The 13,145-nt window shown below is 40.0% G+C and overlaps 1 protein-coding gene across 1 annotated transcript in view; it reads right to left on the bottom strand.

Moving 5' to 3' along the window:
• Positions 1-102, bottom strand: part of LOC124897211 (protein Ycf2-like) — a 558-nt gene extending 456 nt beyond the window's left edge. Inside the window, exon 1 of the mRNA XM_047409893.1 lies at positions 1-102. This exon is cut by the window's left edge and continues 456 nt beyond it. Within this exon, the coding sequence (XP_047265849.1) occupies positions 1-102 (102 nt within the window).
• Between the last annotated feature and the right edge of the window lie 13,043 nt (positions 103-13,145).

Below are 13,145 nucleotides of genomic sequence, written 5' to 3'. Positions count from 1 at the left end.
GATCCCATTTTTTTCATCGGGTCCGGATAAAGACCAAAGATCTTGAACGATCGATCCGGCAGAACAACTCAAAAGATAAAGAAGTATCGTTAATCTCTTCATGCTCGTTCCAAGCTCGAAGTACCATTTGTACAAATAAGAATCCCCTTTGTTACATGATTTTTTCTTCATATAGATAGATATAGGATCTATGGGGCAATTAGAAGTACATTTTGTGCTACAGCCCTTCCTATCTGATAGAAAAGGATCCCATAATCCTGAACCAATCTTACCTGGGATCGCAAATCCCAAATTTGTCTATGAAGAGCGGATCTAATTGTATTAGTGTCTATAATTAATTTCTTTTGTGTAATACTAATCGATAGAACCTCATTGGTAAGTTCTACAAGATCTCGTGCATTGGAACCCATGGTTATGGACCCGAATCCTTTAGTATGGAACATTTTCTTTTCCAAGTGAAATCCCCTAGTATATGAAAGAGTGAAACAGTGCTTTCGTTGTTGTGGAATAAGAAGCCTTCGTAGCTTAATGCACGTATTTAATTTATTCGGAGCTATTAGAGCGGGATCTACCTTTTGGGGAATATGAGTCGAAGCAATAACAAGAATATTTCTAGTAGAACATCTTTCACAATCCCTGGAGAGATGGTTCACTAATAGACCGAGGTATAAGTCATTCGACTCATTCACATCCAGATCATGAATGTTTGGAATCCATATTATGCAAGGAGGAATGACTGGTAGTAAATTTTGAAATCCTTTCTCGCTTATTTTGACACAGACTTTACTTAAAATGTAAAGAAATTATGGTGACTTTTATTTCGATCAATGACAATAAAAAGACAAAAAGCATGAATATGTAAATGAAAGAAAAGGGCAATGTCCCATATTCAAAAAGAAAACGTATCTGAATACAACAACCAACTCCAATGAGTATGACATGCAATTTGGATTAAGTTGCCTGATCTTCCTATCCAAACTCCTCATTTGTTGTTGAGTTTGTGCCTTTGCCAATGAGTCGCTTCTTAAAATCCATTGGACTCATACAGCACATTCAATTAACGACATCTTAAAAGACTTTCACCAACAAATCTCTTTCTTTTTACTTTTCACTTTTCTTTTGAACTCACCATCGCCTTACGATGCCCGTAAGGGTTTTCACCAATAAGACTCTCTCATTTTTATTTCTCTCCACTCACCATCGCCTTATGGTGCCTGTGAGGGTTTTCACCAATAAAACTCTCTCATTTTTATTTCTCTCAACTCACCATCGCCTTATGATGCCCACGGGGGTTTTCACCAATAAGACTCTCTCATTTTGTATTTCTTTCCTGATTTCTTATGCTAAGGGAGACACGTGGTACCTCACAATGTATCATCACATCTATTGCATGCTTAGCCTTAACATTACCAAAATTGATCTGAAGGACTTTCTTTGGTTGTAACTTGGCTTTCGAATAAGGTTAGAAAAGAATAGCAAGGAGTTCAAACGACACTTGAAGTGGGGGTGGGACTTACAACTTTTGGAATCGACTGAAATAACACATTAACTTATGCCCCAGTTTTTGTTGACTGGGTGAATCTTAAATCTTTATTTGGTTGGACCGAGCCCGAAATAGGGTAGCCTACGTATCTCACTCCCGAGAGAGGAGAATCAGGTCGCACGTAGTTCCAAAAGCTTGTTCTTTATTTTGATTTGATTTTTTTTTTTGAACTTTTTCTTTTATTCTTATTTTCTTGACATTTATCTTTGACTCTATTTTGATTCCAAAAGAGGGATATGAAAGAAAAAAATAAAACGAAGCTCAAACGGGAAACAAAGGATGACACAATGTTTGGATAGAAGAATAAAATGCCTTCATCATATCAATCTTAAAAAATGCAAGCACTAAATATGCAATAAAATCAACAAAGGATAAAATATCATACATAATATCTTTTGACCGCATCAGCATTGATAGCCATTTCTGCCATTTTCCCTTCAATATCTGTCAAATATAAGGCTCCATTGGGCAACACTTTCTTCACAATGAAGGGACCTTGCTAGTTAGGGGAGAACTTGCCTTTCGCTTCAACCTGGTGAGGAAGGATACGTTTCAATACCAACTGACCAACTTCATAATTCCTGGGATGGACCTTTTTGTTATACGCTCGAGCCATCCTCCTCTGATACAACTGGCCATGACACACAGACGTTATCCTTTTTTCCTCAATCAAACTCAAATGCTCTAGTCAGGTTTTTACCCATTCGTCATAATCAATCTCTGCTTCTACAAGGACTCAAAGAAAGGGAATTTCAACTTCTGCAGGGATGACTGCTTCTGTCCCATACACCAATAAATATGAAGTTGCCCCTGTTGAAGTGTGAACAGTGGTACGATAACCTAGCAATGCAAACGGCAAATTTTTATACCACTGTCTAGACCCTTGTACCATTTTTTGCAGTATCTTTTTTATATTCTTATTGGCGGCTTCTACAGCACCATTGGCCTTTGGGAGATATGGAGTAGAATTTCGATGTGCGATCTTAAACTGTTGACACACTTCTTGCATCAAATGACTATTGAGATTGACAGCATTGTCTGTAATAATCATCTTAGGAATTCCAAACCTTCAAATGATGTTGGCATGAACAAAATCTACCACAGCCTTCTTTGTCACTGACTTGAAAGTTACTGCTTCCACCCATTTTGTGAAGTAATCAATGGCTACCAAAATGAATCTATGTCCATTTGATGCCTTCGGCTCAATCGGCCTAATAACATCCACTCCCCAAGCCACAAACAACCATAAAGCGGCCATTGCATGCAACTCAATAGGAGGAGAATGTATCAGATCATCGTGTACCTAAAATTGATGATACTTTCAAACAAATCGAATAAAATCCCTCTCTATAGTAAGCCAGTAATAACCTGCTCGAAGAATCTTCTTTGACAAGACATGACCATTCATATGCGACCCGCATACTCCAGAGTGTATTTCAACCATGATTGCCGAGGCTTCTCTTGCATCTACACACCTCAAAAGTCCCAGATCTGGGGTTCTCTTATATAAGATCCCCCCACTTAAGAAAAATCCACTAGCCAAACGCCTAATAGTCCTCTTTTGATCGTTGGTGGCATATGTTGGGTATTCTCCTGACTGAATGTATCTCTTGATATCCAAGAACCAGGATTCTCCATCGAGCTCTTCTTCAACCGCATTACAGTAAGCATGCTGACATGACTCTGTATATGCACAGGATTGATGTAGGCTTTATCAGGGTGTTGGAGCATTGAAGATAGAATGGCTAAAGCATCAGCAATTTCATTATGAATCCTTGGAATATGCCTAAATTTTACCAACACAAACCGTTGACATAACTCCTGCAAGCATTGTCGATACGGGATGAGCTTCAAATCTCGCATCTTCCAATATCCTTGAACTTGATGGACGAGCAAATCCGAATCTCCCAACACCAATAATTCCTAGACTCCCATATCAACAGCTAACCTCAAACCAAGAATGCAAGCTTCATACTCTGCCATGTTGTTAGTACAGTAAAATCAAAGTTGTGCTATTACCGAGAAATGTTGTCCCGATTCATAGATAAAAACCGTACCTATTCCGACTCCTTTCATATTGACAACTCCATCGAAGAACAACTTCCAACCTGGATCAGCATCTATGACGAGTTCATCGATACACGACACTTCTTCGTTAGGAAAATATGTCTTTAATGGCTCGTACTCTTTATCGATGGGATTCTCAGCAAGATGATCTGCCAAGGCTTGGGCTTTCATATCGGTTTGAGTCATATATACAATGTCGAACTCGGTAAGCAATATTTGCCACTTTGCCAATCGACCTGTCGGCGTAGGCTTCTGAAAGATATACTTCAAAGGAGTCATGCCGGAGATGAGATAAGTAGTATAGGATGAGAGATAATGCTTCAACTTATGTGCTACCCAAGTTAGGGCACAACACGTCTTTTCAAGAAGAGTATACCTGGCCTCATATGCGGTGAACTTCTTGCTAAGATAATAAATAGCCGGCTCCTTTTTGCCTGTGACATCATGTTGACCTAGGACACAACCAAAAGAATTGTCCATGACTGATAAATATAAGATCAAAGGCCTACCAGGCTCTGGTGGTACCAGCACGGGCAGATTTGACAAATATCTTTTAATTCTATCAAACGCTTCCTGACATTCTTCAGTTTATTCTACCACAGCATTCTTTTTCAGCAACTTGAATATGGGTTCATAAGTGGTTGTAAGTTGAGCAATGAACTTGCTAATTTAGTTCAATCTACCAAGCAAACTCATCACCTCAGTTCTATTCTTGGGCAGGGGCAAATCCTGAATGGCTTTGATTTTCGAGGGATCCAATTCAATCCCCCGACGGCTGACTACAAACCCTAACAGCTTTCCAGACGGAACTCCAAAGACACATTTTGCCGGGTTGAGCTTGAGATTATACCTGCGAAGCCTTTCAAAGAACTTTCTTAAATCTTTAACATAGTCGGCCTGACTTTTTGACTTAATAATTACATCATCCATGTAGACCTCAATCTCTTTATGCATCATATCATGAATCATAGTGGCCATGGCTCTCATGTATGTTGCTCCAGCATTCTTCAAACCGAATGGCATCACTCGATAACAATAGGTCCCCCATGGTGTGATAAAAGACGTCTTCTCCGTGTCTTCATCATCCATAATAATCTGGTGATATCCGACATAGCAATCCACAAAAGAGGCAACCTCGTGTTTAGTACAGTTTTTTAGCAAAATATGAATGTTAGGCAATGGAAAATCATCTTTCAGACTTGCTCTGTTCAAATCATGGTAATCAACACATACTCGGATTTTCCCATCTTTCTTTGGTACGGAACAACATTGGATAACCACATGGGATAATGAGCCACTCGAATTACTTTGGCTTCAAGTTGTTTCATGATTTCCTCTTTGATTTTAATACTTACATCAGTTTTAAACTTCCTCAACTTCTGTTTGACATGAGGGAATGCGGGGTCAGTTGGCAATTTGTGAGCCACATAATTCAGTGCTTAAACCAGGCATATCATCATAAGATCATGCAAAAACATCCTTATAATTAATTAATTCTTGAATCATTCTATCTTTTAGCTGTGGAAAAGCATGTATGCTGATTTTAATTTTCCTAACATCTTCTTGATTCCCTAGATTTATTGGCTCAGTCTCATTCAAATTAGGATTCGGTTTGTCTTCAAACTGTTCCAACTCCTTGCTTATTTCTTCTAGTGCTTCTTCTTCATCATATTCCTCATCCTGCTTCATTACATCTTGATTAGTTTGGATTATAAGATCAGGCTGAAAATTCCGCATGCATGTCATGTCATTAGAATCAGCATAAAGAGAACTGTATATAAAAAAAACAAAATATATTAGACACGAAACAAAAGGGACATTGCATTTAATTAAGTAAAAAGATAGAAGGGTTTAAGAATAGATGCCAACATAACATAAACAAACTAAAATCCGAATTACAACCCTGAAATAACTCGGATAAACAGAAAGAAAAACAAAATAAACTACCAAAACTCCCTCCTAACGGGGAGAGGAGTGACTTTCCAATTATTGAGTCGGAAGGCTGGACCTATGAATTGCACGTCTGCCATACTGGTGCCTTCTCCTGCTTCGACCATATCAACTTCAATAAAAAGATTCTGGCAGTTATCAACCAATTCAACTTCAAATTCCACATGCTTCGTGATACCGCTCTTAACAAATGATTCACTGAGTAGTGGCATTGGGCGAGGGAGTGACCATATTTCCTTTTTCCTTTCCTTGGCTTTCTTCAAATCTTTAGCTGTAGGCTCAAATCCTAGACCAAACGTGCCCATGTTCTCACTCGAACATTTGGGACGAACTATACCGTGCAGAGATGCTCCCAAACCCTTTCCTAGCTCAAATCCGTATTTCTAAAGTTCACTCACCATCATGATAGAAGCGAAAGACAATTGCAGTCCCGGTATAACCTGTCATTCAAGGATACGATTCACTGGCACTGTATCAAAAATTTGATAGACGAATGTCTCCTCTACGTTATTTGCTTCAATAAGAGACAAGGGAGGATCTTCGCAGGCGGACAAATCTTCTTCACCGTGAATAACCACTTCTTACCTGTCATGCTCAAACTTAATCATTTGGTGTAGTGTAGATACAACCGCCTTGGCCTTGTGGATCCATGGCCGTCCCAACAACAGATTGTAAGAGGAGTCTATATTCAATACTTAAAACTCCATGGCGAATTCAACAGGCCCTACAATCAGCATTAGTTCTATTTCACCAATGGATTTTGATTTTGCACCATCGAAAGCCCTGACACATACATTGTTGGGCCTGATCCTGGCAGCACCAATATTCAACTTTTGCAAAGTAGAAATAGGGTAGATATTTACACCTCAACCTCCATCAATCATAACATGAGTGACGTAGAAATCTTCACACTTCACTGTAATGTAAAGGCCCCGGTTATGCCCTATACCTTCAACAGGCAATTGATCGTCACAAAAGCTGATTCGATTGACCTCAAAGATTTTTCCGACCATTTTCTCAAGTTGATTTATTGTAATCTCCTTAGGAACATATGCTTCATTTAATACCTTCAGTAAAATATCACGATGCTCCTTAGAGTGCAACAACAAAGATAAGAGGGAAATTTGAGCAGGGGTTTTCTTCAACTGGTCTATTATTGAATACTCTGGCGATTTCATCTTTTTCAAATATTCTTCGGCTTATTCTTCGGTGATAGGCTTTTTGATAGATGACGGTCCACTCACAATTGGCTTGGACTTTCTTAAACTTTCAGGCACGAAGCATCTTTCTGCCCTAGTCAAACCCCCTACCTCATCTACATCTTCCACTACTTTTTTCCCATGATAAGTCATCATAGTCCGCCCATAATACCAGGGAACCCTTTTCATATCAACTATCGGAGGTTGGGTCACCGGTTTGAGGACAATAGGCGTTGCCAGTGCTCCTTTCACTGTCAAGATGGGCTGACTCAGAGTTCCTACCACTGTCAACTTAGGTTTATCCTGACTTAAATCAATATACCTTCTGGCACCTTGTACTGTGATCAGGGGTTTCTTTGTGCTTTCTTGGGCTTTATCTTCTCTCATTCCTTCCTGGCTCTATGACATTACTTTTAAAGACTCTGCTACATTCACCAATTTCTCCTCAATGGTCTATATCTTGACAATAGGCATATAACACCTTGAAGACTCTTTCCCATCATATATCAATTCTAACATATTGGTTTCATCATGGGTTGGCAGCAAATTCTGGTTAATGTTTGGACCCTCCGAGGCCTAGACCAGTATCTGATTTGTGTCAATTAAATCTTGGACAGCTCTCTTTAAATGCCAGCATTTCTCGATATCATGGTCTGGCATGTCAGAGCAGTACACACACCTTAAAGAATAATCGAGATTCCTCAGCGGTGGATTTGAAAGCCTTTCTTGAATTGGGCTTAAGACTTTCAACTTTCTCAACCTATCAAACAGGCTAGCAGATGACTCTCCATGAGGTGTGAATTAATTTTTGACCGCCTTCTCTTTCTTATACTCGGGCCTAGGTTAAAAATCGGGTCTGGAGTGGTTTTGGTAATTCGATGGAGCGAATAGGCGATTTTGTGGAGCTTGCGCGCGCCACTGTGGGTAAGAAGGGGTTTGGGCATATGGCTGCGTGCTATATACTGGGTACGGAGGTGGTGGAATGGAATATAAAGGGTTTTGTGGTGGGGGGAAATATATGGAGCTTGGGTGTAGACTTGGGCTTGGGATTGCGGATAGGGGCGAGTTGGTCTTTTAGGATAGGAATGGGTTCCAGCTACGACAGTCGCCACGTCCTCTTTCTTTTTTTTACCTTCGAATATGCTAGATTCACCTTGAATCGCTTGTGAGGTGGATTTCAATGTGGCAAAACTCACTATTCGTCCGGTCTTGATTCCGTCCTCTATCATCTCCCCCATTTTGAGGACTATAATAAAAGACTTTCCTATTGCCGGAAGTAAATGTTGAAAATAGGTCTCATCCTGTGCTTAAATGAAAACCTGTACCAACTTACTTTCTTTCATTAGAGGCTTTACCTTGGCGGCCTGTTCACGCCACTTTATCGCGTATTCCCTAAAACTTTTAGTGCTTTTCTTCTTCATGTTGACCAAGGATTTTTCGTCCGAAATCAGGTCGATGTTATACTGAAAATGTTAAACAAACTCAGAAGCTAAGTCATCCCAGTTGTTCCACTTGTCGATATCTTGATCGATAAACAATTCTGAAGCCAGATCAGAAAGACTCTCGCCAAAAAAAGCCATGAGCAGCTCTTCCCTTCCTCCTGTAGCCCTCAACTGGTTGCAATAATGTCTCAAGTGTGCCACGGGATCACCGTACCCTGCATACTTCTCGAACTTGGGCATTTTAAATCCGAGGTAAAGGTTGATGTCTAGGAACATGCAAAGATCTTTATAGGAAACACTCGTATAATCTCCGATTCCCTGTAAATTCCTCATAGCCTGTTCTAAACTTTTCAACTTCCGTGCTATGACTTTATGTTCCTCTGTTGCGACTGGTTTCTCTATATCAAATGGAAATGCAGGTGGCTGAGTGTACCCATACGGTTCATTCATTCATTCTCAAAGTAGGCTCTGGTGCATAATACTGACTATCTGGAACCTTCAATACTGGCTCACTGGCAGACCTAGGAAGCCCCATTGTGGGACGCACAGTAAATATGTGAGCTTCAGGTGGTGGCGGAGCCACGAATACTGGTGTGATTGGTGGCGCTGGCTGAGCAGCGGGTCTTGATTGGGGAGCTGCCAAGGGCACACCAGAACTGCCAGGATAATAATGTCGCGGAGTGAATCCTGGCGCGTGCTCAGGTGGCTCAGTAGGAGCAGAGAATTGCGCCTGAGAGAGCGGTGCGCAATTAGAGATATTCCCAAGACCTTCAGGGAGCGGAGAAGGAGGCATTCCGCTGGCCCATGCCCGGTGCAAATCTATCAATTGTTTCTTGAGCGTTACTACCTCATCATTGTGTTCTGAACTTTCTTCCCTGTGATCCTGATCTGGGTCAATGAGTGAATTTTTAATCTCCCTGCTAGCCATGGCGAGCTTTGCTTTTGATCTAGTGAAGTATGGGTGACTAGCCAGAGTGCTGCAAACCTACCACTGTTATCTGAAAGAACATGCTCATCAAAGACGACATCCGTTAGGATTAAAGCACACAACAAGCATGGGAATCACATTGGTAAAACTGTCCTAAATTCATTTCTACCAGCTTTTGAGGGTAGTGAGGTCATTTTAACATGATCCCGATTTTTATCTACACTTATTATTATTATGATTATTTTATTTTCTTTTCTTTTCTTTTTTTCTCTCTTATTTTTCGTATCAGTCTCTGTTCTTTCCCTTTATTGTCTCATCATCCTTTCTTTCTTTTCTTCTCTCGTAATCTACCTTTATTTTATCATTATTTGTGGCTTTTATTTTTCTTTAAAAGAGGAAAAATAATGAAAAACAATGAAATAAAATGATTAGATCGAACCCAAAAGTAGGTTGCCTACGTATCATATTGTACATGAATCAGATCTTGCGTAGTTCGGGCAGCATATGCATAAACATCACATAATTAAAGTTTTATTTTCGCGTAAACAAAAACAAACAAACAAAAGAAAGATGTAACCTCATAACATTTTGATGAAAAAAAGAAACAAAACATGCAACGAATTTAGGACCGCTTTAAAAACTAAACAACAAATACAAAATAACATTCTAGACCCCCTAAGACGACATACGTGAAATTACTGATAAAGACTCTAATACCAAAAACAACTTGACTCTGACTTAAAGCAAACACCTCCCTACAATGACAGAAACATAAAAGACTCAAACTGAATAAAGATAAGAAATATTTTTTCAGACTAGTGCTCTGCGTGATGACCCTGGCTGAGATGGACCTACCTGTGAAGTTCTCATTCTCCCATTCAAACTTTATAGTATATCTTGTAAAGACACCCTGATATTAGGGAAGAAGCTTCGGGCCTGTATTCCTGCCTCATGAGGAGTGCACTTGGAAAGATTATTCTGACACCTTTCTACCGTTTTGAACAAATCTGCTAACTGAACTCTCAGTGTCTCCACTTTGGACCCCGCACTTTCATCCTGATGGTCGTCAACTATGCATTCTTCCTGTATTCTCCCTCTAAGTTGCGCTGGTAAGGGTTGACTGATACCCCGAGGGATGGATTGAAGCCAGACCCCATATCCCTGAGTATACCCCGGATTATCCAAACTTTCTTTGAGAGTGTCCACACCTAGCTTTGTTGCATGCTTCCAGAACTGCTCGTATTTGCTTTCACCTAAGGCTTGGTCCTTGAAGTACTCAACATCCTTTAGAAGATCCACTACTGGTGGCACGTCCTGCGACCTACCCAACTGGCGCATTACCCTAGAAGGACTGTATGGTCTAGTGCAATTAAGCCCTAACATAACTAGAAGGAGCTGCATTTGACAACCAAAGAAGATTATCTTTGGTCGAAACCACAGACAAGTCCACAAAATGTTATCCCCGATTCTTGACTCAAGAAATTCAATCCAAGCGTCGACTCCCACGGGTAGCGAGAATTTATCCAAATGCAACCTAAGGTCCATGGCTTTCACTCGATTAGGAATACAACGATCAACCACGTCCGGTCTAACTAAAGAAGGCGCATGCAAATGCTCCATCATCCATAACTGCAATATCAGGTTACTGCCCTAAAAAAATCTCATCCCCCCCTTCACTTTGTTTAAAACCTTATATATTTCTATTAAGATCATGGGTATGAGAGTGAACCTGCCCTTTTGATTTATGCCCTTATCATTTTGATCCTTATGAAATAGAGCCATCACCACAGATTGCAAACGTGTATTAATACGTCTTTCTTCTAGCGGAAACACTAAAGTACCTAACAAAGCGAGGGTGAAGACTTCAAGACGCTTTCTCTCCCACTTCTCTTTAGTCATATGAAATTCATCCCAAAAGCAATCAAAACCTTTCGAGGGCCCGAATCTAGCGAACAAAAAATCTAAGAAAACCCACGAATCACTTAAACAACCCAAATGCATACCCTTACTTTTTAAACCACAAGACTACAAAAACCTCACGCCAGTATGATTTTGTGCTCGAATCATATCCTTCTCGATATAGGGCAAATGCAACAAACCAGATATTTCTGCCAAAGTAGGAGTCATTTCACATTCCCTAAACCTGAACACCAAATTACTTGGATCTCAAAAGGTCAACAAAGCCTCTATTAAATCTGGACAAGGGGTAACATGCTGAAGTTCCGTAAGATCACCTAATATTTTAATCAGTTTCTGTTGATCAACATAGTTAAACATTTCCCACCACTTGATTAACTTTTTGGGCACCTTGACAACCATTAGGACTCTAGACTTGGTGGACAAATCCATCATGTAATAACACACAAGACGTTATCTCAAAAATTCGACAAGAGTAGAAGATTCCCAACCCTTGGGATTTTTGAGGCAAACATATGTCGATGGGACAAAAGACTTCATGACTCCAATTTTCCGAACAGAAGTACTGACCAAAATCAGTCTACTTGGCTAACAACTCTACATTACGGGACGAGATACCTAGGCTAATAATAAGACAAAGGCCCACACAAAGATCACCGGACCCACCAAGGGTTGCCTACGTATCCCAACCCGAGGGAAGGGAATCAGGTATGCGTAGTTCATCCAGATTGGACAATTAACGATTAACTAATAAATTGACCCTAACTTAAGAGACACAACCAAAAACAAACAAATAAAAACTTTTTGGATTTTCAACTAGACACTTCAACTAAGACTGACAACACCAATTATGAAGAAAAATCTTTTTGGATCGTGAAGAACAAAAGTCATAAAGAACTCTAAAATAAACTACGACACTCCTTTTGATTCATTCTTTTTGACTCACTTTTTTTCTATTTTTTTTTCTTTTTTTTTCTTTTTCATTTTTGCCTACGCACCTTACTCCTAACAAATATTTTTTTTCAAATCAGTCCGTCAAATGACCACGTTACCCTTAAAGATGCAATAGTTAGCACGTAGGGATGCTTTAGAGGTGAGTCTCCTACAAAGGGACATGTGGGTCCCGCTAGGTCTCAGTATGATGCACATAAGCATGACCTAAAGGCTGACCTACGTTGTGGTTCACTAACAAGGCTGTTCGGGGGAGCGTATGGTCGATAGTGGCTGCTTTGCTTTCCACCTACTCCATAACACCGACGGCTCCCCCCCTAAAATAAGGGTAACTCAACTAGAGGTCGTGTACAACACGTGTACTACTAGCTTGATGCAGAAAGAAGGCCTGGGGGTAGACACATGATGCTAGATATAAAAGCGGTAACACATAAGATAAATACTATACACAAAGAGCACGAAAACGCACAACAGTGATAACAATAACACAAACAATAATCACAAACAATGTTTATACACCCATAATGCCAAACAAAACCGATACGACTCCAAAAATAAGCTCGAATTCTGAAATGCTCCCCAGCAGAGTCGCCAGAGCTGTCACACCCCTTTTTTCACGTTTAAAAAGATTCATTTTTTAAGTTTGAAAGGGTTTTTATTATTAAGTGACAAAAGATGAAAATTTATTTTCAAAAAGGATTCATTTTATTCCAAACTCAGAGTTGCCACTTGGCATAGTTCGGTGTGCCAAGTCACCTTTGGAAAACCCTTTTCAAAATGATTTTGACTCTGTAAAACTGATCCGCGAACAGAGATTTCGACTAAGGAATTCTATTGATCGAGGGGAAGGTGTTAGGCACCCCTCGGTTCCGTGGTTTGACCACGGTCGCTTGGTGGAGTGTATCGGCTATTTTGGCATTACGAATGTATAAACCACATAAAACAATCAATCAAACATAGAAACCAAAACAAATCCAAATATAGTTTCCGGTTCAATTATACAGTCCAAAAAATAAAAAAAATGCGAAAATATAAATCCTATTCTAAGCTAATGTTAGACTAAGATCCAACCCATTGCTTTCTCCACCCGACGTTTCAGGCCTTGATCGTGCATCGTCTTCAAGTACATGATGACTTCGGGGCATTCC

The sequence above is a fragment of the Capsicum annuum genome, chromosome 1, assembly GCF_002878395.1.
Source record: "Capsicum annuum cultivar UCD-10X-F1 chromosome 1, UCD10Xv1.1, whole genome shotgun sequence".
In the NCBI taxonomy this organism is placed as follows: domain Eukaryota; kingdom Viridiplantae; phylum Streptophyta; class Magnoliopsida; order Solanales; family Solanaceae; genus Capsicum; species Capsicum annuum.
This window is presented reverse-complemented; position numbering and strand designations above follow the sequence as displayed.